A 24803-nucleotide genomic window follows, 5' to 3' on the forward strand; every position below is an offset into this window, starting at 1 on the left:
TAGCACCAGCTAACAAAACCTAATTCATTCTACATATGTTCTTTAGTTTAATGTGTGATGATTTTCACATAATTTCATCTTATGGTTAATTTACAGAAATAAATATTGCATCTATGTGAAATAGATACGTTTCTGTGTAAAATGAACATTTATTGCGCCCAGCATCATTAAATACTCTCATGAGCTTTTCTTTTATATCAATCTGCTCCACAATACACAGTTCAAATTAAAGTGATTGTAAACCTATTTTTAAAAAATAACAAACATGTTATACTTTTATGCTCTGTGCAAAGGCTTTGCACAGAGCAACCTCAATTCACCTCTTCTCAGTTCCACCTGCCGAGTACCTGCATAGCAAGCTGCTTGCTATATGGGCACTCATGCTATCTCGATCCCAATCACCACCAGCCACTCTTACCACGCTTGGCCCTGCCCCCCAATCTCTGCTCACTGGCTGTGAATGACAGCAGCAGCAGGAGCCAATGGCACGAGAAAGGCACAGCACTGGATTGAGATGTGCCTCAGGTAATTGTAAAGGAACTGCATACAGAAGGTTTTCTACCTTATTACAGAAAATGCATTAAGGTAAAAAAAATGTTCTGCCTTTAGAACCACTTTAAATTTAGCAAGCACTATAAGTGTAGAACACAGTATAATGTGAGGCTCGGTTCACACCTGTGCAGTTTGCTTTTGATCCGTTTCTGCAGTGCTTTTTGCTGTGCGTTTTGCATTTTTGCATACTTTAATGTAGAAGCTGCAGAAAAACATGAAGTGCGCATTTGCGTTTTTCATTTTTAATGCTTTTTTTTTTAGTTGTGGGGCAGATTAAAAAATGCAAAAAGCAAATTGCGGCAAAATCATGGCAAAAAAACAGCAAAAACGCACTGCATGCTTTTCTGCAGCTTCTCCATTGAAGTCTATTGAACTGAAAAAGCAAATAAACACTGTCTTGCATTTAAAAAAAAGTCCCTTACCCTTTCCAAAAATGCAGCGGCTAAAAAAAGCATAGATGTTAATATGTCGAAAAGGAAACCAAACTGTAGCGCATTTCTACAAAAAGTAAAAAGCACCAAAAATGCATTGGTGTGAACTCAGAATGGTCTGGTGTGGAAAGTGGGGTCCCCCAAGGATCAGTCCTGGGACCAATCCTATTTAATTAATTAATAAACAACTTAGAGGATGGGATAAACATCTCAATCTCCGTATTTGCGGACAATACTAAATTAAGCAGGGCAATCATTTATATGCAGGATGTGGAAACCTTACAAGAAGACCTGAACAAAATAATGGGGTGGGCAACTACATGGCAAATGAGGTTTAATGTTGAAAAATGTAAGATAATGCATTTGGGTGCCAGAAATACAAGCGCAAGTTACTCACTAGGGGGAGAGCCTTTGGGGGAATCTAAGATGGAAAAGGACCTGGAGGTCCTAGTAGATGACAAGCTCAGAAATGGCATGCAATGTCAAGTTGCTGCAAGAAAAGCCAACAGAATATTGGCATGTATTAAAAAGGGGATTCACTCCAGAGATAAAACAATAATTGTCCCACTCTACAAGACTCTGGTCCGGCCGCATCTGGAGTATGCTGTCCAGTTCTGGGCACCGGTCCTCAGGAAGGATGTACTGGAACTTGAGAGAGTCCAGAGAAGGGCAACAAAGCTAATTAGGGGAATGGAGGACATCAGCTATGAGGGAAGACTACAAGCATTGAACTTATTCTCTCTAGAGAAGAGACGCTTAAGATGGGATATGATATCAATGTACAAATACCGTACTGGTAAACCTAGCATAGGGAACAAACTATTCAGTGAAAGGGAATATAAAAGGACTCGCAGCCATTCGCTAAAATTAGAAGAAAAGCGGTTTAACCTTAAACTGCGTAAAGGGTTCTATACCATCATAGCAGTGAGGATGTGGAATTCCCTTCCGCAAGCAGTGGTTTTAGCGGGGAGAATCAAAATATTCAAAACGACCTTAACGACCACAACATACAGGGGTATACAATGTACTATTGACATAAACACTTATTATACACACACTCATCATAGGTTGGACTGGTGTCTTTTTTCAACCTCATCAACTATGTAACTATGCAACCAGGCCTAAATCCTGATCTCTCATTTTCCCATTATACCATTTGGATTGCTAAACTACACCAGTCTTAGATAGAGTCTCAACTCTTACATTGATCTGTATCTGTCCCAACATTGGTCTGTGTTCTCTTTAAAGTATACTGTATGTAAACCCTCACCTTTTAAAACAACCCATTAAAATGAAAGGTAAAACATTTGTGTATACAGTACTATGCAAAAGTGTTAGGCAGGTGTGAAGAATCGCTTTCAAAAATATATACTTTAATTGTTTATGTTTATCAATTTACAAAATGCAAAGTAAGTGAAGAAAAATTTAAATCAAATCAATATTTTGTGTGACCACCCTTTGGCTTCAATCCAGCATAATTTCTTCTAAGTACACTTGCACACAGTTTTTGAAGGAACCCCACAGGTGAGTTTTTCCAAACATCTTAGAGAACTAACTACATATCTTCTATGCATGTAGGCAGCCTCAAATCCTTCTGATTTTTCATGTAATCCCTGAGAGACTTGATTATGTTGAGAGCAGGGCTCTGTGGGGCCCAAACCATCACTTCCAGGACTCTTTGTTCTTCTCTGTGTTTGGGTTGTTGTCCTGCTACAGAATACATTTGGGGCTAATCATACACCTCCCTGATGGTATCTGCCTGTATTCTCAGTGGCTTTGATTGGTTGAGAAAACCATTGATCCTGACCAAATCTCCGACTCCAAGTCCTGGAAATGATGGTTTGACCCCCCACAGAGTCCTGATCTCAACATAAATGAGATGTCTAAAATTACATGAAGAGACAGAAGGATTTGAGGCAGCCTACATCCACAGAAGATCTGTGGTTCCAAGATGTTTGAAAAAACCTACCTGCTAAGTTTCTTCAAAAACTGTGTGGAAGTGTACCTAGAAGAACTGATCCTGTTTTGAAAGCAAATGGAGGTAACTCCAAATATTGATTTGAATTCCACTTCTATTTCTGGGAGCATTCTTATTTTATAGCATTTTTTTCCACACCTATCAAAAACTTTTGCACATGTGATCACATGCCCTCTGCTTAGCTGAAACTCCTGATCTCTCTCTGCCTGTGTGACAGAAGACCCTCCTGCTTTGTTTACATAAGCAGGCGGGTCTTCTGTCAGTTTCTGATGATCACGGGAGGCCAGCGGCGATCGCCGCTGCTCCTTCCGCCTGCTGCCTCCCACTGTGTCTAAACACAGCGGGAGCATGGCTCTGGCAGCACGCACGCACCGCCGAGACCCCGTGTACAAAATCACGTAGATCTACGTAATTTTGCACAGCTGAGCCACCCTGTCGCAGTATATCTGCGTGGGGCGGTCGGCAAGTGGTTAACCACTGCTCACTAGAGCTCTACTGCGGCAAAGTGGTTCGTTATCGTCTGGCGTATCTTATTCAGTCACAGCGGGAGTCGGGCCAGGGGAGGAGCAGCGGCGATCGCCGCTGCTCTTCCCCGAAGCTGAACCTGCGATCTGTCCTTGTGTCACATTGTCACCTCCCCCCACACATGTCAGTAAGCACCAGGCATACATTAAACCCTCCCTCTCCAATAAAATTAACCCCTTCCCTGCCAGTGTAATTTTTACAGTAACAGTGCATATATATAGCCCTGATTACTGCAGTACTACATGTCACTGGTACCCCCAAAAGTGTAAAAAATGTCAGTCAAGGGTCTGCTCTGTCCACCGCACTGTCGCAGCCCCGCAAAAAAAAAGATCGCCGCCATTACTCGTTAAAAAAAACACCAAAAATGACAGAAATCTTTCCCTTAGTAAACGCAATAACTTTTGCGCAAACCAATCAAAATACGCTTATTGTGATTTTTTTTTACCAAACATAGATAGCAGAAAACAAATTGGCCAAAAATTAAAAAAAAATTTGATTTTTACATTTTTTGGGGTGGGGGGGGGGGATTTCATATAAAAAAATGTGAAAAATATTGTTATTTTTTCAAAATTTATGCTCTTTTTTTGTTTATAGCGCAAAAAGTAAAGATCGCATAGGTGATCAAATACCACCAAAAGAAATCTCTATTTGTGGGGAAAAAAGGACGTAAATTTCGTTTGGGTACGACGTCGCACGACCGCGCAATTGTCAGTTAAAGTCGCACAGTGCCGAATCGCAAAAAGTGGCCTGGACATAAGACAGCAAAATCCTCCGGTGGTAAAGTGGTTAAAGACTAAACATCTGCACTGGCAGTTGGCTTTAAGTCCCCACAGAGGCTGCCCTATCTGTTGCTCAAGCTCTGTACTGTTAACAAAGGCTTTCTCTGAGGTTTTTTTATTACCGTTAAATTCTGATTTGTTGAAGGAAGACCGCTTGTCTACATGAATGTCACTGTTATATTTTCTTCCATATACTTTTTTTTGTATGTTCCATAAATAAAACTTTTTACCATTTTGGTCTTGCTCTTTTCCACTTTTTTTAATATTATTTTCAATGAGAAGCAGATGGAAAGCGTAGGATGCCAGGAGTTAAATTTAGGTACCTAGTAATATGTCTTTACATTACTTTTATAAGCAATTCTGCACAAACAGTGCCAGCTTGTAGGGTCGAAACTCTGGACCATTCCCTGTAGCATCTTTCATATCTCTACTGCTGACTAAAGATCCCCTATATAGATCTTTAGTGAGATCAAATTTAGAATAATGTGTCCAATTCCTGGAGACCTCACTTGATTGATAAGATAGAATGAGTACAGAGATAGGTAACAAAAATGGTGAAAGATCTGGGGAATAAAACATATTAAGAGCGACTTCAGGAACCTAATATGTACAGGAAATAAGGGAAAGGGGAGACATGATTTAAACCTTTAAATACACCAAGGGAGTGAATAAGGTTCAGGAGAGCAGTTTTTTCCACATTAAACCAAAATCAAGAACACAGGGACATGACCTCAAACTAACTGGAGGAAAGTTCAAAAATATTCCTAGAAAGTAATGTTTTACTTAAAGAGTAGTTGATGCTTGGAATAAACTACCACCAGAGGTAGTGAGGCAGTCAACAGTAAATGGCTTCAAACATGTTTGGGATGAACACAGATCTATAGTTAGACAACAAAGTTAACGAAAAAAAGAAAAAAAAAAAAAAACAATAACTCCCCCCCCACAAAAAAAAAAAAGGGGGCAGATTCCATGGACCACTCGGTCCTTTTCTGCTGTCACGTTTCTATGTTTCTTTGACAACTTTGGTTGATTTACTAAGGTAAAATAGTCAATTAACTTTAAAACATCATATTTCTTTTTTTGGGTAAATTCCCCATAGCATAATGAATGTGGTTGAAATTCACTTAGCAGCAAATACACAACCATGTGCAAGAAAAAAAAAATTTTGCTTGCACATGATTGGATGATAAAATCAGCACAGCATCACCTCATTAGTTATGCTAAGAGAAAAATCCTTTGCACAGTGAACAGCATATTTGTCTTTAGTAAATCAAGCCATAATGAAATGGGGAATATTAATGGCCAAGTGTGAGGGCAGTGCTCAACCTTCCAAGCTCTGACCAACATTTAAATAACTGGTGTGAGCTCATTTTTTGACTATAGCAGTTGATGTTGGTTTATTTGCTTTCAGTTCAATAACAGGTACACTTGAATAATTTAAATGAGTTAATGACTCAGAAAAGTGGGGATTTACCTGTGGTAGAATAACTTTTTTTCTTTCAACCATTTTTTCCAAGAATAAAGACTAAAAAATAATATTTACTGTATATTTTTTTTTTTCATAAAAGCAGAGATGTCACAATCTAAATCAACTGAATAAATTTATACATAGTTTTGGGGTTGTAAAATGAGTTTAAACAAATAAGTAGTCTGTTAAAACCTAAAGTTCTCTAATGGTTTATATGCCTTTAAAAGTTAAGTAGGTCGTTTTAAAACAAGGAGATATAAAAGCATAAACAATTTTAACTGCATTTCTTGACATGCATCACAGATTTATCTTTAATAGCTTTGTTAAAGAAAAGAAAGATTAAGGCCAGTAAAGTAAGTAATGGAAATTTTCTAGATTTTTTTTTTTTTTTTTTAACAGAGTACTTAGATATTTGGATCTTGTTGGTGGGATAACTGTTGTTATATGCACTGTTATCACTCAGTTGCATATCTTTTCTGCTGAATACTGTATATAAATGTACTCACCAACTGGAATATTGGTGACAATAATTTTATTATCAAAGGATAGATGGTATATTGTATCAATGGCACCACTGTCATTCTTCAGTGGCCAAAATTGCAGCAAGCCTATATCTTATTAGTCTACTGATGACTGTCCAACACAAATACCAAATAGATGCACAATAGCAATTGTATAAATGCACTCCGAAGTCAATTTCTTCCCTATTGAGTATTTTGATATGCCACATTCTTTATGACAAATGACTTTAATTTTCTGGTAATCACATCATATTATCCTGCTAAGTTGATAAAGAGGATCTCATTTTAAAGAAGACTTACATGCCCAGAGTAAAATATGCAATTTATCCTTATCAATGTGACACATTGTTAATAAATCCTAATATTACCAGCTAGCATTCAGCAAAAATTGACATGATGTAGAGGCTGCTGGGATAATCTTGGTTACCTTGGCAACTGTGCAGTTTGTGAAAAGTTTATTACATTATGGAGAGGCTGTATATTTTTTTTTTAGAGAATACATTTTATTATTAGATCCCTCATTATCCTGTAGGCATTCACAATACGCCTAATTTTCTTATGCTTCTTTCGCTTGACCTCATGTTAGAGTGTTAGTGTACTTGTTAAGTTTTATGTTGCCAAGCAAGAAAAACACGATAAGGAGTTTATGGTAGAAAAATAATGAGGAATTAATCAGAACTGTTGTTAAATAATGCAGACAAAAAGGATGCTCTCAACGTGTCTGTTATTCTCTTTCAATGTTTAAGGTTGCAGAAAGGAAAATTATTTGTTATGTGGTAAACAACCCAAATGAAACAGGCTATTAAAATATAACATTCATAGTAAATAAAACAAATTAATCCAGTGACATCAATAAATTTAGTTTTGCTGTTGTGAATTAATAAAGTTTACTTCAGGACTATAGTTGGACATTAAAGAAATTAACAACACCAAGATCAATAAGGAAATCTTTTCAAATCAACTGCTTTGTGTTCATGGACAGTTTTGAGGGATAAACCACTGAACACTTATTCAATTGGCTTTAAATAAACCTTCCATGGGCTAAAAAAAAAAAAAAAAAGCCTAAGCTAACAATAGTAATAGAGTAGCACCAAGAAGTACTTTTCCAATTAGTTTCTATGCCCCTACATTGCAGGTTGATACAGAGAGTCTTGACTTTTTGTTTTAAATGGGCTGGAAGATAATGAAGCAAATGGCACCCAATCAGTAGTCCAATACAGAGCGTTTACTGGCCACTAAAGCCTGGTACACACTTTAAGTTTTTGTTTTCATTCAAACCCAGTGGGCTGAACAAAGAAAAAAAAAACAGAGAAGCTCGCTGTACTAACTATGCAATGTTAGTACAACGATCATCCTGCTGAGCTATTGTGTTCTGACAAGGGGGCTGCTCCCCTGCCAGAACACACTGGTTAGTGCTCGCAGCCTTTGGATTTTCCAGCATGCCCATTCAACAGAACCCGGCCACTCAGCCAGCTTCTGTCGGACAAGCTGACGTACACGCGGGCCAAATGTCAGGCGGTTTCTGTTGAACCGGCTGATACTGGATGGTATTCGGACTGTGTGCACCAAGCCTGAGGTTCTGTCATTGGACTATTTTGTAGACAAGAAAGAGGCTTAGTGCTTTGTGTTCATGTAAAGTTGTGGAAGATAAACCATTGAACACTTACTGTACATATATGGCTTTAGGTGTTACAAAAGCTTTAAGTTATTGCGCAGATAAATCCAAATTAAAAAGCCACTGGCAAAAACAATAATGATGAATAAGTTTGTAGACAGCATAAACAAACAAAAAATTGCCGCACTAAAATAACCAAAAAAGTCCCAAAATAATACAGTCCAATGAAAACTGATGTAGTCCAATCATGAAGATAGTGGGTCACTCCAAGGAAAATGTGAGGAATTCACTGTTCAATGTATATGAAATATACACCTTAATAGTGAATATCATACAAAAAGGTGAATCGCCCAAGTGCGCCTCCACCATATTATATGAGATGGCCACTTGCGAGGTAGTGGACTCTACATTATAAGAGTCATACATACAGTATGGTAGGATATCCTTTAGGCAGAAGTCATCAATCCTCTTTCCTTTACAGCAAAATGGGAGACCTCAATAGCTTTCCTTTAGTGTCAATGGGAACACTCAAATAGGAAATAGTATATGGTTCACTGGCAGATCATGCATGCAAGATGAATCAAAGAAACTCCCATAGTGTAAAACTAAATATGGCTGGCCAATCCAATGCCCACACTCAATATGGACGCCTTACCCAAAGTTTTGGTTAAGCGGTTGTTTTGCTGCAAAGGAGGGTTGATAACTTCTGCTTAAAGGATAGCCTACCACAATGCGTCTTTTAATCTAGAGTTCACTCCCTCTAGTAAGCGGCCATCTCATATCATATGGTGGAGGCACACCTAAATAGCTTTAACCACTTACCACAAACTGACGTAGATCTACGTCGGCAGACTTTGCGGGGGTATACCGGGATGATGCCTCTAGCTAGAGGCCCCACCCCGGTACCGTGGTTAACAGCCGATGGTCGGCTTTCTGTCAGTAACGACCGATGTGGCTCGGAAGCCGCTCGATCATTATCCGGGTGAGCAGAAGGGGACGTCCCCCCTCCCTCCGCATTCCGCGACTTTGCTCGGGGCTCCCGTCTCACCGGGAGCCCCGAGCACCCAGCCGGCCGGCTGGATGGAGTCCCGATTAAAGCCAGAAACGGCTTTGATCGGGTCTCCGATGATGTAACCCGGAGGCGGCGTCCATGACGTCACTTCCAGGTTACTCTGCTGCAAAAGGCAGCAGATTTAAAAAACGGCTGTATGTAAAAGCCCTTGAACCCTCCATAAAGTGTACCTGTCACTGCATATTGGTGTCACAAGGGATGTTTACATTGCTTGTGACAGCAATAAAAGTGATCAGATTTTTTTTTTTTAAAAACCTGTAATAAAGTTAAAAAAAAAAATAAAATAAATAGGAAAAAAAAAATGTAACCGCCCCCGTCACCGTTAGCTTGCGCACGAAAAAAAAACATAGAAACATAGAAACATAGAATGTGTCGGCAGATAAGAACCATTTGGCCCATCTAGTCTGCCCAATATATCTGAATCCTATGAATAGTCCCTGGCCCTATCTTATATGAAGGATAGCCTTATGCCTATCCCATGCATGCTTAAACTCCTTCACTGTATTTGCAGCTACCACTTCTGCAGGAAGGTTATTCCATGCATCCACTACTCTCTCAGTAAAGTAATACTTCCTCATATTACTTTTAAACCTTTGCCCCTCTAATTTAAAACTGTGTCCTCTTGTGGTAGTTTTTCTTCTTTTAAATATGCTCTCCTCCTTTACCGAGTTGATTCCCTTTATGTATTTAAAAGTTTCTATCATATCCCCTCTGTCTCTTCTTTCTTCCAAGCTATACATGTTAAGGTCGTTTAACCTTTCCTGGTAAGTTTTTTCCTGCAATCCATGTACTAGTTTAGTAGCTTTTCTCTGAACTCTCTCTAGAGTATCTATATCCTTCTGGAGATATGGCCTCCAGTACTGCGCACAATACTCCAAGTGAGGTCTCACCAGTGTTCTGTACAGCGGCATAAGCACTTCTCTCTTTCTACTGCTTATACCTCTCCCTATACATCCAAGCATTCTGCTGGCATTTTGTGCTGCTCTATTACATTGTCTTCCCACCTTTAAGTCTTCTGAAATAATTACTCCTAAATCCCTTTCCTCAGATACTGAGGTCAGGACTGTGTCAAATATTCTATATTCTGCTCTTGGGTTTTTACGCCCCAGGTGCATTATCTTGCACCTGGGGATTGATGGAGGAGGATTAAAGAGCGATAATCACTTTTGATTGATTCACACTTTGTCACTTTGAGTCATAATTTTTTTGACTATTAGTGTCACACCATAGCACTTTATTAGTCTTATATACAATTTATACATTTATTTATTGCGTCATTTGCACATACGTATTGCACAATTGCACATGAATTAATTTTTTGATATTGATGTTCATCCGATTCATGTTTATATGTAGCACTGTATCCGCTTCATGCTTATATGTAACACTGTTTATCATATACACTTCATCATTTTTTTAAGTATATATTTTTAATATTTACAGTAAAGTTATATAACAATTATTATCCTTGTTTAAGGAGGCACCATAGATGGTGGCAAAGAAAAGAAAAATGCAAGAAACGGAAGCAGATCAAAAGTCAAAAATTAAAATCTACTTATAAAAGGGGACTATGAATTAAAATTTGTCATATTCATAAAAGAAAGAAACACGCAGACTTCTCTCTTACATAGAAGAAATGATCTCCTCCTATGATGGGAGGATCTACATTTTCTATGACCTGAATTCTGAGTGTTTGGGTATCTGAATGATGTTGTGACCTGAAGTGTCTGACTATAGTGGTGTGTTTGTCAGGTTTGACATTGCCTCCCCTTTTTTGAAAAGCTTCATTGCCTGGCACAGAAATGGAAAAAGCATGCTGTAAATGAGTTTTAGACTGTTTTATTCCTATATTTATTCCACATCAGAGACTAAAATCATTGAAGCTAAAGCATAAGGATGAAAGCCAGGAACTAACATTCCTAAAGTGGGAAATTACATGGTAATTTTTCTCATGCCAGAGAAGCTTTAAGTGTTTAGGATATAGCAATGAGTACAGACAACAATATTACCCAAAAATAAATTGTGGAGGGTATTATGGGTCCCAGTCCCTCATAGCACTAATCAAGAACATACATAGGTGGCAATTGGAACTGCTAAAAATCATACTGTTTACATTGTACCCTTATATGACCTTACCTGTTCTATGTATTGGCTGTATCACACCTGAAATAAATATAAGAAAAAATAATGAACACAAGTACAAATGTGTAAAGAATTGTTCTAAACATGCACAACATTTTGTATGGTTGCATTTTGATCTGATTACATTGTTTGCTTGGAACATGACTAGTATATAGTTGATATGGAAGTTTAGGAAAGTTTGCATTCAGTAGTTAAGTAGTTAAGTCAGTCAACTAAAATGCATTCTGTAATTTAGAATAGAATTCAATTATTACTTAAAGCTGCTAATATTAGAGACTGGAAGGTAATATCTAGCCCCCTACTGTAAAAATATATTTAGAAAATCATTTCTGTGATATTCATTTAAATTGCTTGGCATACGTCTGAATTACAAATGATTTATTAGGTAAAAGAGTCAGGTCCTAACATTAAAATTTGCAGCCAACAGCCAACTACTTTATTCTAAGAATAAGCTAGCTGATTAATTAAGCATCATTTTACACTGTATTTTAATGCACATTTTATCTAAACTGAAACATTTTGGATGGAAATGCATGCAAAAAAACACGATTTCCATGTAATGATCTTTTTCTTTCTTTCTTTATTTATTATTTAATTAAATTCAAAGAGCTTAATATGTAAATTATAGTCACAAGTAATCAGGTAGTCTGGGAACACATAATACTGAGTCTGTAATACTGTTGGTTAGAAATTCTTTAACCACTTGCTGACCAGCCGTCGTAGTTTTACGGCGGGAGGTCGGCTCTGTCCCGCGAAACAAGATAGCACTAGCGTGATTGCTAGTGGGGGTGCGCGCATTCCGATTGGCTACAGGGGGAGCCAATCAGTGGATTTGGGGGGGCCATGATGTCCGCCGGGCATCTGCGATCGCCCCCTATGGAGACAGAACAGCGGTCTGCCATTGTAAACATGGCAGACCACTGTTCTGTCAGTAGTGAACACAGGAATCCTGTGTTCCTCTTATTTAGGAATACAAGTCTCTGTGTTCATGCAGCAAGCCAATCCCCCCACAGTTAGAAAGCACCCCCTATGGACACATTTAACCCTTTTATCAGCCCTGATGTTAACCCCTTCCCTGCCATTGTCATTAGTACAGTAACAGTGCATATTTTTAGCACTGATTAATGTAGTAATGTCACTGATCCCCCCAAAAGTGTCAAAAATGTCAGTTAGGTGTCCCATCTGTCCGCTATAATGTGTCAGTCCCACTAAAAATCACTGATCACCGCCATTACTAGTAAAAAATAAATAAATAAATAAAAATGACTTAAGTCTTTCCCCTAGTTTGTAGACGCGATAACTTTTGCGCAAACCAATTAATATATACTTATTGGGATTTTTTCTTTACCAAAAATATGTAGCATAATACAAATTGGCCTAAAATTATGAAAAAACTTGATTTTTAATTTTTTTTCATTGGGAATTACAATTGGATGTTATATAGTAGAAAGTAAAAAAAATATATATTTTTTTTTTTTACGGAATTGTCGTTCTTTTTTTGTTTATAGCGCAAAAAATAAAAATTGTAGAGGTAATCAAATATCACTAAATGAAAACTCTATTTGTGGTAAAAAAGGACATCATTGCATGACGTACAGCATTGCATGACGGCGCAATTGTCTTTTAAAGTAACGCAGTGCCGTATCGCAAAAAATGGCCTGGAAAACCTTCTGGTCCACAAGTGGTTAATAAAGTCATTGAAATCTTTCTGCAGTCAAATTGTGCATTCCTTTAATACCTTGTAAAATGGATATTTGCCCCTTAATAGTTAAAAAAAAACATTTATATCCCTGTTTTACTCACAGCATTCTACCAAACATGGGGATTTTATTTACTAAAACTGGAGAGTGCAAATTCTGGTGCAGTGATGTATAGATATCAATCAGCTTCCAGTTTTTCTTTTTTAATTGAACAAGCTAAAGTTGATTGGCTACTATGCACAGATGCACCAGATTTTGCACTCTCCAGTTTTAGTAAATCAATTCCATTTTCACTTAATTTCAGTAAATAATCACTCCAAATAGGTTGTAAGAGGCTTTGTGGTTGATTTACTAGTGGTAAATAGGCTGTTTAGTTTGCAAGGGAATTTGTACTTTACAAGGGCATGTTCCCTTAACTGAAAAGTGAATGTCTACCTCATTCACCAAGCTTAAGGAAACTTCCCTCGCAAATTCCCTTGATCCCCTCTATCTCCCCTCCCTTGATTCCCTCTATCTCACCAAAACCCTCCATATAAGCTCTTCAAAATCTGAATGCAATGAAATATAACAAATGTTTCTAATGGTTCATATATACAGACTTCATTTTACAGCATTTTTAGAGCTTCAGCAATGCTCAAAATGCAGTTGTGTCAATATTTAAAATATAAGTATCTATTGGCACTTTTCCACTGCAAGTACCGGCTTGGCTCTACTTGGCCCTGCTTGGCCCTGCTTGGCCCTGTTTGGTTTTCCACTGCATGGTACCACATGGTACGGTGTTGGAACGGTTCGGTACGGTTTGGTATGGTTTGCTTTTCCACTAAAGTAGTACTAAAGTAAGTGGGTGGGATAACAACGATTCTCTGACCAATCAGTGGCTAGTAGTGACTGCATGCAAAGGATTGTGGGATATGGTACCGGTATGGTACCTCTTGGAACCACAATCGACGTGGTACTGTTTTAGAGAGCCGTACCGTTCGGTTCCATGTAGTGGAAAAGCGCCGCCGTACCGTACCGAGCCATTCCTACACCATACCATGCGGTACCAGCAGTGGAAAAGCACAAAAGCAAGCCGACCAGTTCGGTTCCATGCAGTGGAAAAGCCCCATATGTGTGTACACTTGAACACCTACTACTGAATCAGCATTGCTTGGAGTCAATAAAAATATCTGCTACCATGTTTTTTGGGGCTCCTAGCTGTGCCTGTGCTGATCATGCTGATGCATGAGAATGCTAAATAGATGCCCAGAAACAACTCGTAAAAAGGCCAGAAAATGTTCACATGGCATTTCATTGGCATTATCTGTGTTATTCCCTGCCCTTTGCTTTGGCTGACCCAGGTTTTACTCTGAACAGCTTAAACATGCTTGGTAGGTATATAGGCAATTAAAAGTGCTTTTTTTAATGCAAGTAAGCATGAGCCACAAGGGACTATTGAGAACATGTGCATGTATTTTTCCTGCCTGTTTTGTTTAATTCATTTAAAGAAGAATGCAAGAAGGAGAGAAAAGACCCTGTTGCAGAAGAATAGGAGAGACTGCAAAGTTAACAAGAATCAGACCAGGAACCCAGGAGACCTTACTGTTGGAATCTCCAAAAGAAGATGCTGTTTTTGTTTACCTTCTAAACAGGAATATTACACTGGTCTACAAGGAGAAAGCCTCAAAAATGAAAGTAGCTAAATTTGATCAGAATTGGGTCCCTTATAAAGGAAAATTAGGTCTTGAGTAATAATTGGCTCCAGTTTCCAAGATACAGCTTCAGGTCAAAATTGCGAGGGGGGTGTGCAATTATGCCCCAGAACTTTTCTGTAAAATGTGATATAGCAATGAGAATGGTGCCACACCAATCATTATTTATGTATCAATAAAATAACGTTACATTCATTTATTAGTTTTTCATGTAACATTTCCATGCTCCCTCCACATCATTAGGACTGCAAGGGGGATGGACTTTTTCTTCTTGTTTAGCCATTGAGGCAGATAAGTTGTACATGTAATGCAACTATATTGAGGGGCCCAACTCTTGTTGTCATCCCCTATTCTGCATCCAAAATATAGGTGGTATGTCTTTTTTACCACTGCTGTCATATTGCACTTTAGAGATGCAAATGTAACCTCGCCACAAATGTAGCAGAAGTTTTTTGCCTTGTTTACACAGTTTTGAGACATCTTGGCTTCTGAGGGAAAATATCACACAACTGTTCCTTGGAAATGTTAGGCAATGAAACTTTCACAAGCCAACAGATGTAACTGTATGATGCCTAGGTCTGACCAAGACAAATGTACCTTGCAATAAAAGAACAATAAATTACAGTTAGATAATAATCTTTAGTCTCAAAGTGAAGATAAATGTATACACTTCCATGTGGTACCATTTTCATTGTTCTACCATACTTTGTCGAGAAGTTACAAGGCATCATGATCATCAGACACCTCCCTCCCTTGTAGGCAAATATAAAAAATATCCACCTGTGTATACATCTTTATTGTGAAATATCTTGAAAACTTAAGCCAACCAGCACCTTTTATCACGTTTTCTAATTCAGTAAACCAAAATATATAAGAATATGCACATTTTATCTCAGAGGTCCAACATTTGTAGACCAGTGTTATTTTTCAGTTAATCTATTGTTATATAAGTGTTGTACGTATAAGTAATTATTAAGCAGTCAGACAGAAGGAACACACTGAAGAAACATGTTTTACTTATAGATGTTACTTTAGTCCTGTAATAAAAAAATCTTAAAGCACTCTGCTTAATATTGTGTGATCTATTCATCACTGTAAAATATACGGTCTGCTAATGCAGTGCATTGTGGGGCAGCAACATCAGCAAAGTCTTCAAAAGGAACCACTGGCACTAGATTTTCCTCCCAGATAGTTCTACTTGAAGAATTTGCTGATGTCAGTGTTCTGCAAAACAACCAAATCAGTAGACCTTTTGACCTATAATGAGAAATATATCATGTGGCAGGAATTGAAGAACTTTTAAAAGAATAGTGATGTTTTTAATGCAATGCGTGTTGTCCATCTGATTACTTATTGCTGTCTTTTTTTTTTTTTTACTTTTTTTGCTGACTGATTTCTGATATAGGCCCACTTTGCAGTCTATTAAATGGATTTTATTTAAGCATAGCCTCTGTGTTTTCAGTATTTTATTAGGAAACCACATAATAATTTTACTAGTTTGAACTTTCGTTTTATATGAAGCTAAGCTGAATTCACAAAGCCAGCATTCCAGGATTAGAATCAAAAAAGTGACAGCTATTTTCAATCCAGTGTTTTGAAAAACTCCAATCACATAGCTGAAAATAAAGATCCTTATTTTGTGTGTTAGAGCTTTTTGAATAGAGAATAATATGTGTAATATTTATAAAAGATACCCCTGTTGGATTCTTATAGAGCAAATTTGTTGATTGTTCAATTGAACAGATCTTCTTGAAACTAAAATTGGTAAACTCACATACAGTGTAACTAGTAGATACAGATGGAAGGCATAAAATTGTTACAATAGTGAGGACTTTCTAAGGAAAACTGTTAGATAAATGTTTCAGAAGACTGTTCCTTCTCAAAAGCAAATAGCTATAAGAACATTTGACCATGATAGTTAACCAATATAGAAGTATTGACCAGCAAAGGAAATAATGAAAGAAAATACTGCACTCTGTACAGTTTGTTTGACCGAACGAACCGCCAGGTGCAGTATGAAGCAAAACATTCAGCAATGGTATCATCACCACTAGTAAATGTGACAGCTTCCATCTCATTGATAGGGAGCTGGAAGATCCCAGCCTGGTTCATTCATTTGTTATCCAGGGATTCCAGAGTAACAGGTGAATGTAAAAGAAAAAAAAAACATTAGGGATACTGTAAAAAAAAAAAGAAGGAGCGGTCCCCCAAAATCCATAACAGATCTTTATCCAAGAATGCAGCCTGGGTGGCCAGCAAATGAAGGTGAATGTGTTTACCTTGCCTGAACCTTACCAGGCCACATGCCACCAACATGGGGGGGGGGGGGGTATTTGCCAGTAGGGACCCCTTGTCCCATAAATATGTGATAACCTTGTCCCTATATTGATATTTATTTGGCATTTTGTGGCCTCAAAAAATGCTTCTTCGGGATTGAGATGTTGAAATAATGTAAATTTAATAAAATAAACTGCAAACTGTGCTGTCCCTATTGGTTATAAAAAGGTACTATATGTAGCACAATTCCCAGCTGTTTTGCTGGATATGGGCCCACCTGCGTTACCGATAGCAACAACAGCACATTTAAGCATGTTCTGGAAGTGTGAGCACTGAGACAATGACCAGTCCAGTATCTTTGGGTTTTTATATTTATTGAGAACTTGGATGGGAGAAGGGAATGAGTGGGATACTCCTTTGGCTCAACTATGCACAAATTGCTAGGGACAATTGAAAAATGCTGTTTGGCGCTGACTTGACGCTGTCTGGATGCCGGTCAATGCCGATTAATGCTGGTTAATGCTGGCCTGCTGCCTGTTAACGCTGAACTGACTTTTGACTGCTTTCCTTAATGAAGAAGTCCTCTTTAAGCTCCCTTAAGCACTCCTTACTGAGGTAGCTACATGTATACTCTACTGAACTGCTGAACACTGCAGGGCCCACATCGGTGCCCCCTTTCCTTATCTTCAGGGCTTAGGCACTGGCACCCCCTTTCCTAAGCCTCCTCTACTGGTTAGCTGACTCCCGGATCCCTTGGATCTTCTGGAGTGGTCCCCTCTCCTAGGCAGACCCCTGGGTGGTTTCAAGTACTCATGACACTGTTTTTGCCCAAAACTTCTGCCCAGCAGCTCCACTCGGTCCACAGCACTCTGGATCCCTCTCTGCAGCCCAGCTCTACCTTCGTCCTCTAGGCAGACTGCCCAGGACACGTTCACTAGCGATGACAGGAGGAGAGACAGCCATCACCCTCCTCCTGGGACTCTGCTTCCCGCCAAAGATGCCCTGTCACATGCTCCCCTCAGACTTATCACTCATCCCAGGGTGCATTGGGGCAAATTCTGCCCACTGAGATAGCCATAAGCCCTGGTGTGTTATTGGCTAGGTTTTCTCCACTGTCCAATAATATCCCTCATCGGAAACAGTGGGGAGATTCCCCAGGCTCAACAGGTCACACCTGGAAACATGTGACAGCCAAACTAAATGATCAGCCCCCCCCCCCCCCCGATATGCAGACAGGGCAACCTATATGCTTTTTCCTAGCACCTACCTTGGAGGGTGCTACATATATAAAATGCAAAAAAAATTCACATTGCCTGGCAGTGTGATGCCACCTGCAGGGAGGAACTCCCAGATAGTTGCCAACAGCCTATGCCATTATTGTTACCACTGGACAGCTCTTAGAACAAAACAGGTGTCCACGATGTCATTTAATTCAATAGATGAGAAAAATGTATTAAGGCTCAAAAAATTCTCCCATAAAAGGTCGAAGTCCAATATACAGTATGTCATTGTTACATTGCTGTTTTGGCTTTACAGATGGATTGACATATATTGGACTTTTGTCCTTTATGAGAGCATTATATTTTTTGGGAACTACTTTATTTTGTTCACCTATTGAATTGAATGGCATTGAGGAGATTTTTTTTGGTTCAAGGAACTGTCCAGTGACATGGTATAAACCGTTGGTACCTGTCTAGGGGCTCTCCACAGGCCAGGTAGCCTCAGAGTGCTGAGTTATGTGAATGTTTCTTGCTTTTAATAATGTATATGGGACCTCTTTATATCCAAGTGGGACAAGCACAAGTTAAAGATTACTTATGGGCCACCTTATGGACAACACATTAAAGAACTCAATTTTGAGGCTGTGAAAAACTTCAAGTAGGGTGTTGTAAAAATGAGCTAGGTCTGAAGTTACACATTGTGATATAATTCATATGGTATGAGTCTCATCTATGCACTTTAATTGTGATTTTTTGTATATCTAGGATTTTATCAAGGATGTAAATGTACAATATTGTAATATTCCATTATATAGAGTTGTGGACTTGTTTCCTCACTGTAACATTTAAGGTCCCTAAATTAAAGGAGAGTTTCCCATTTTGGTCATTGTTAAATTGTGTTCCACTTCTCTCTCATTCAAGTTTATTTTAGAGGGAACTACACATTTAAAGAATGATGTAATGTCTGCATACACAAAATATGAGGGTACATTACCTAAAATATTTCATACAGTGGAAGAAGCTATCATAAAAGTTAGGGTCAAAGGTGCTAGGTGCTATCATTCAGATAAAGCTTTCACTCAGTCACAACAGACATAAACAGCACTTTTCGTCCACATAAAACCCTTGTCATGAAGGCAACAATATCCTTCAGCACATAAACAGGCACAGTCACTAAAGGTTGATGTGTTCTTCTTGGAGCTAACCAATCAAAGGTAGGTCCACTCTTACCTAAGCATGTATAATACCTATAGATCTGAAGGAAGAGGCAAGTATAAACCTAGAAATACATATTCATAATTTTGCTATCTACTCATTGGGGTTGCTTTACTAAAACAAATAGGCTGTTCACTTTGCAAGAGGTGTTTTCTCAGAATTTGGTGAATGTATTGAAAGCTAATTTTACAAGGAATACCCAGTCATGTGCAAGGGAAACTAAAAAAGCAGCATATTTGCTTGCACACATGGATAATGGAAGTCAGCAGAGCTTCACCTCATTCACTAAGCTCTGGGCATACTTCCCATGCAAAGTGCAACTTCCATTGCAAAATTAACAGCTTTTAATAAATTAATATATTTAATAAAACACAGTACAACAATGTTTAACACAAAGTTTCAGAGTGCAGGTGACATCAATTTATTTCTGAAACGCCATACATGATGCCACACTACACATGCTCTGCTTTAATAAAACGCAAACCCTTCTATTAGGGATCCATAAAAAACTTTGTTGAGTAAAATTAAATACTCAAGGGCATTTGAAAATATGTATGTAGGTAGTGCATTGTGTAATAAATATAACAATTTAAAAGCATTGCTGGTAGTTCCCAATGACAATGATTAATTTCTCACGTATTACCGGAAGATTGAAATCCTTCATTAGTGAATTGTCAGCATCTTGCATGCTTAACATATAATCTTCATTAGCCATCATTTATCACTCAGCTGCTATTCTTTGTAATCTCTTTTAAGTAACAAACAGCATTCATGATAAGAGATCACTTGGCAAATGCCATCATTGATATTAATTGTATTATTTGATTTATGATCAAACAAGACATTTGTTAAATGCACTGTAGTATTAGCCAATATCACAATACCATTTAATTATTTATCTTCTTAGTTAGGTGGCAAACATTATTGGTATTTCCATTTTCTATCAGTTCAGTCAGAAACTGTATCATGCATCATAAACTTAACAAAACACATGTATTGCACCTAAAGTATTTTCTAAAGAGTTTAAGAATAATTTTGAAGTAGTTTTTCACATTTACAATGTCTAAGTTATGTATTTTTAAAAGAGGAGCCCAAGTGAAGATTCACATTACATTTTACACAATTAAATGTATTGCCTATTAGTTCCTTATTACCTTTATTAAACAACAAAAAAAAATGTGTCTATCAGGGCTATATCCCAATAAAATAGCTATATTGTATGATCCTGTGTCTTCATTTGTCAAGGAATTCTGGGCCTAGTAACAAAATAAAGCCAAAAAAGGATAAATTAGCTCAATTAGCTTAATTAAATGTTATATACATTGGAACTATATAGGTGGTGGGGTTGCCCTAACCATCCCTCTAATGCTCCAATTTGAGCAGATATGTTGGCATGCTCTGTACTTATGTTTTTCTCCTTAGTATTTGTAATGACGAGCCTTCATTACAAATCTCCATGGACATACAAAAATACATCAGAAAATTGAATATAAGAGATATCTTATTTCTAATCCTGTTCATACTGCTGCAATGGTGGTAATAACTATTCACACACTTCCTTGGTGAATGCTTCACTTTTCAATCCCCCTGTTAAACCATCTCCCTCAGTGCAGGTCTTTAAATATTTGGTACTTAGAGATTTGGAGCTCATGAAAATTAACAGGGGTCCTAACAATGGAACTCTCCAAATAGGTTTTACAACAATTGTGCGATAGGAAAGATATAGTCATCCGCCCTACCGACAAAGGGGAGGCATTGTAGTTCTAAACAAGGAGGATTACATAGCAGAAATTAACAATATCTTGGAAGATAGAGATACATATTATTAGTGGCATTGATTCTTTGTGCTCTCGGATTGGAAAATATGTAGACAAATTTTTACAACCTATGGTATCTAAAATGCCATCATATTTGAAAGACACCACCCATGTTCTAAATATTCTGCAGGGAATAGTATGGAAGGGTGGCTTCATCATGGCCACAGCTGATGTGACTTTTTATTTACAACTATCTCCCATAAACAAGGCTTGGAAGCAGTAAAATATTTTTTAGAGGCTGACAATTCTCTGGTCAGTGAACAGAGAAATGTTGTCTTGGATTTGCTAGATTTTGCAATGAAACACAACTTTTTTTGGTTTGATAAATCTTTTTATTTACAAAATCAGGGTGTGGCAATGGGAGTAAAATTTACTCCGAGTCTGGCAAAACTTTTTATCGTCTGGTGGGAGGAGAATGTCATTTTCAGCAACCGCCCGCCTCAGTTGATACTTTGGCAGAGGTACATTGATGACATCCTCCTCCTGGGATGGTGGTGGGATGGTGGGATGGGATGGTGACCAGACTTCCCTTGATTCATTCATGCAGGGTTTGAACTCTAATGTTAGAGGTATTAGTCTGGAATCCACCTCTAGTTCTACACAGTTAGCATTTCTAGATATAAATTTGATCATTCAAGATGGCGAAATCTCCACTATGACACATTTAAAAAAAAACAGATCGAAATGGATTTTATTCCATCTGACAGTTGCCATCACAGGTCTTGGCTCAAGGCAGTCCCAAAAGGCCAATTTTTGCAGTTATGACGCAACTGCTTTCATCTTAATGATTTTATTGCACAGGCCCATGTATTAAAATCCAAATTTATCGATAAGGGATATGACGAAAATGTTCTTAATTCCATTATTAAAGAGGTTGCCTTTGTAGACAGAGCAGTCTTAATAAATCCCAATAAACATAAGGATCAAAATAACGAGTCCTTTAAAAACGCATTCATTACTTCCTTTTCAACTCAGCACTTCCCCGTAAAAAACATTGGCCTGTTTTTAAGAATGATAGGATCTTGAGACCAGTACTCCCAGATCAACCTTGTGTCATATTTAGAGGCGTACTTTCATTGAGGCACAGAATCACACATAATTTGATTGAACGCCCTATAAAACCTACTTTTTCAGGATTTGAAAGGCTATTTTCTGTGTCACAGATGTAATATCTGCACATTGAATTCCTTCAAGGGTAGGAGGATAGAACGCTTCAGGTCCCAACAGACAGTTTGAGAATACACCATTGACTCATTTATTACTAGTTCCACTAAACATGTGGTCTATATGTTGCAATGTAAATGCGGCAAACAGTATGTGGGGCGAACTATTAGAACCCTACAGGTTAGATTAGGTGAACCTATTGGCAACATCAAAAAAGGTTTTCCTGACCATAGTGTATCAAGACACTATGACAAATGTCACCATAGAAACCCCAATAACACCTTTTTGTCCCTATTGACAAATTTATTCCACATTGGAGGGGTTCTAATGTTAGGAGAGAACATTTTTATTTTTATAATATTTTTTTTTTTGTATATATCATTTGAGGTTAATATGGAATTATATTTTTATTGTTTGTTTCTTTTCATATTATATGATCATTACCTGTGGGCAAAGCATTTCACCTTAGATGTGTTGGATGTCATCTAGCTCCTTTTCCTTATTTGTCACTAGATGGCATTCAAATATATGATGTTCCTTTCTCCCTTCTTAACTACATTGGTTCAGTCACAACTGATGGTGTATTGGAATACTAGTTTTACACAATCGTTCACATTAGTTTGTACTGTGTAAGTTTGTGATCTTTTTTGTGATGTTTTTTATGAGGGAAATGTATGTCTGGGTTTTTCCCCTCTTCTTGCTAAGCTGGCTTAACACATACAGAGTTTAGCGCTTTCGTCCTTAATTCATCTTAGATGGGCGATATCACTTCCGACCCTTTTCATTGTTATGTGTGTATACATGGTACACGTCTGGTAGCCACACCCCTGACAACGTCAAACGTATGATGAAATGCATTGGGTGGGACCAGCCGTTACGTCATCATGCCCCTCGGCCGATTCGTACAGGAACGCTGCAGCCTGATCTCCTAGGATTCTTTATACATGCTCGTTTGTATAATATATCATGTGGGTGCACTTTTAACATTAAATGAAGAAATTTTTAAGCTGTATTACACTATGTATCCTTGCATTTATTTCTATGTCCATTGGAATGTGTTTACCATCGGCAAGTCCATTTGATTGGTGATCTTTATCTGGTGGGGAATACCCTCAAAAGCGCTATTGGCTTGTCAATTAATTTGGAAGCCAACATATTTTGGTAAGCGGCTATTCCTTTATCACATTTATTGGTGCCTTTATCTGTCAACATTTGGGAAGATTGGCTCTATATACATGCTGGGACTTGTGGTACCTTCCTTAAGGATAGTGTCTACTACACTACTGGAGTTTGAGTTTATTTTTTGCTATATGGAAACCTTCTGGATTTTTATGCACAGTTATTATAGTCAATTATACATCAGTTTTACCATTTTTGTTTTTTTTCACTAGTGGTATATGTCTGTATTTCCTTTTTTTTACACGTTATGTCACTTTTACTATGGCTGCACGCATTTTTACAATGGCAAGCTTTGCCTATTTATATTGTGCTATAAAATACAAAGTAAGATTTTTGAATAAATAAATAAATGCTTTAGCAGACATCTTATGGTGTCTGCTATAAGACAGGAGTTTACCTTTAAAAGTTCAATATAGATTTGTTTGTTACATATACTGTATATATTTTGCGAAGTATACTGTTACACTCCCTTTTTGAATGTCTATATTCTCAGTATTTAGTGCCTTTCCATGATCTGTAGAGTTCTTATCAATAATCCCAGATAACAAGGGATGGGCAGAAAACTCATTATGCTTACGAATAAGTAAAATATGACCATGCCCATTGATCATATTTCAGTTAAATGTAAATACATTACTAAAAAAAATACACCTGTGAAACTCAGGATAATTCCTGTTATTTTAGATTAGCTGACATTTTAAGAAAATTACACTGGTGCTAAAAATGTTAGTTCAATCAAAACCAACACATTGTTTTGAGGAGTTTACAGTGGGCTTGCTCAGCCATTGGCAACCAGGTGTGGCAGAAAGATTTCTGCAGCTAAATCCATGGTCCATCAGATTGTATAGTGGCTCAGATTTCAGTATTTTTAAATTATTCATAGCATGCAGTAGACCAGCAAGAAGGAGTAAGACTCTTTCGTTTGGGGAACAAAGTGTTAACCATTTAAGAAAACGAGAATAAAAAGAAATGGTGTGTTCTAAAAGGATAATGAGAGTACCATAACAGTAATGGCTTAATTTTGGGTTGGTACCTTCTTTTGGTATTGCTTATAAAACATGTCAAACCATTTACATTAATGGCATTGTTTTTAGCAAATCAATTATGAATTTTTATCAGTTCAACTACTTACAGAGTGGTAACATAAAAAGAACCCTGCACATAACATATTTAAACTATTTTTTAAAAAATATTTTTGCTTGTTGGACAATAAAAGTTACAAATATCAGAAGCTAAAGCAACATTGCAAAGCCAACTAAGTCACTGACTCAGCCTAATCATGTGCTTTTACTTTGGTCATCCCTCAAATGTTATTGCTATATAATCAAATAAAAATGAAAACTCTAAAAAAAATGGTAGTCTAATCCTAAAAATGATGATAGTAGAATACTGAACTACCAACCTATTTTTTTCACAGCAGGCTCTGCAAGTCCTGAATTTAAATAAAAAAAGATCAA

At 37.7% G+C, this 24803-nt stretch overlaps 1 protein-coding gene across 1 annotated transcript in view; it reads right to left on the reverse strand.

The window, feature by feature from the left end:
- TRDN (triadin) overlaps positions 1-24803 on the reverse strand; it is a gene marked incomplete at its 3' end in the record, with an annotated part of 647190 nt that overhangs the window by 505680 nt on the left and 116707 nt on the right. The window contains exons 5-6 of the mRNA XM_082250910.1: positions 24749-24778; positions 11078-11104 (exon numbers count right to left, since the gene is read on the reverse strand). Of these exons, the coding sequence (XP_082107036.1) occupies positions 11078-11104; positions 24749-24778 (57 nt within the window). The remainder of the gene's footprint in view (positions 1-11077; positions 11105-24748; positions 24779-24803) is intronic.

This window comes from Pelophylax lessonae (genome assembly GCF_965119305.1).
Source record: "Pelophylax lessonae genome assembly, chromosome: 3".
In the NCBI taxonomy this organism is placed as follows: Eukaryota; Metazoa; Chordata; class Amphibia; order Anura; family Ranidae; genus Pelophylax; species Pelophylax lessonae.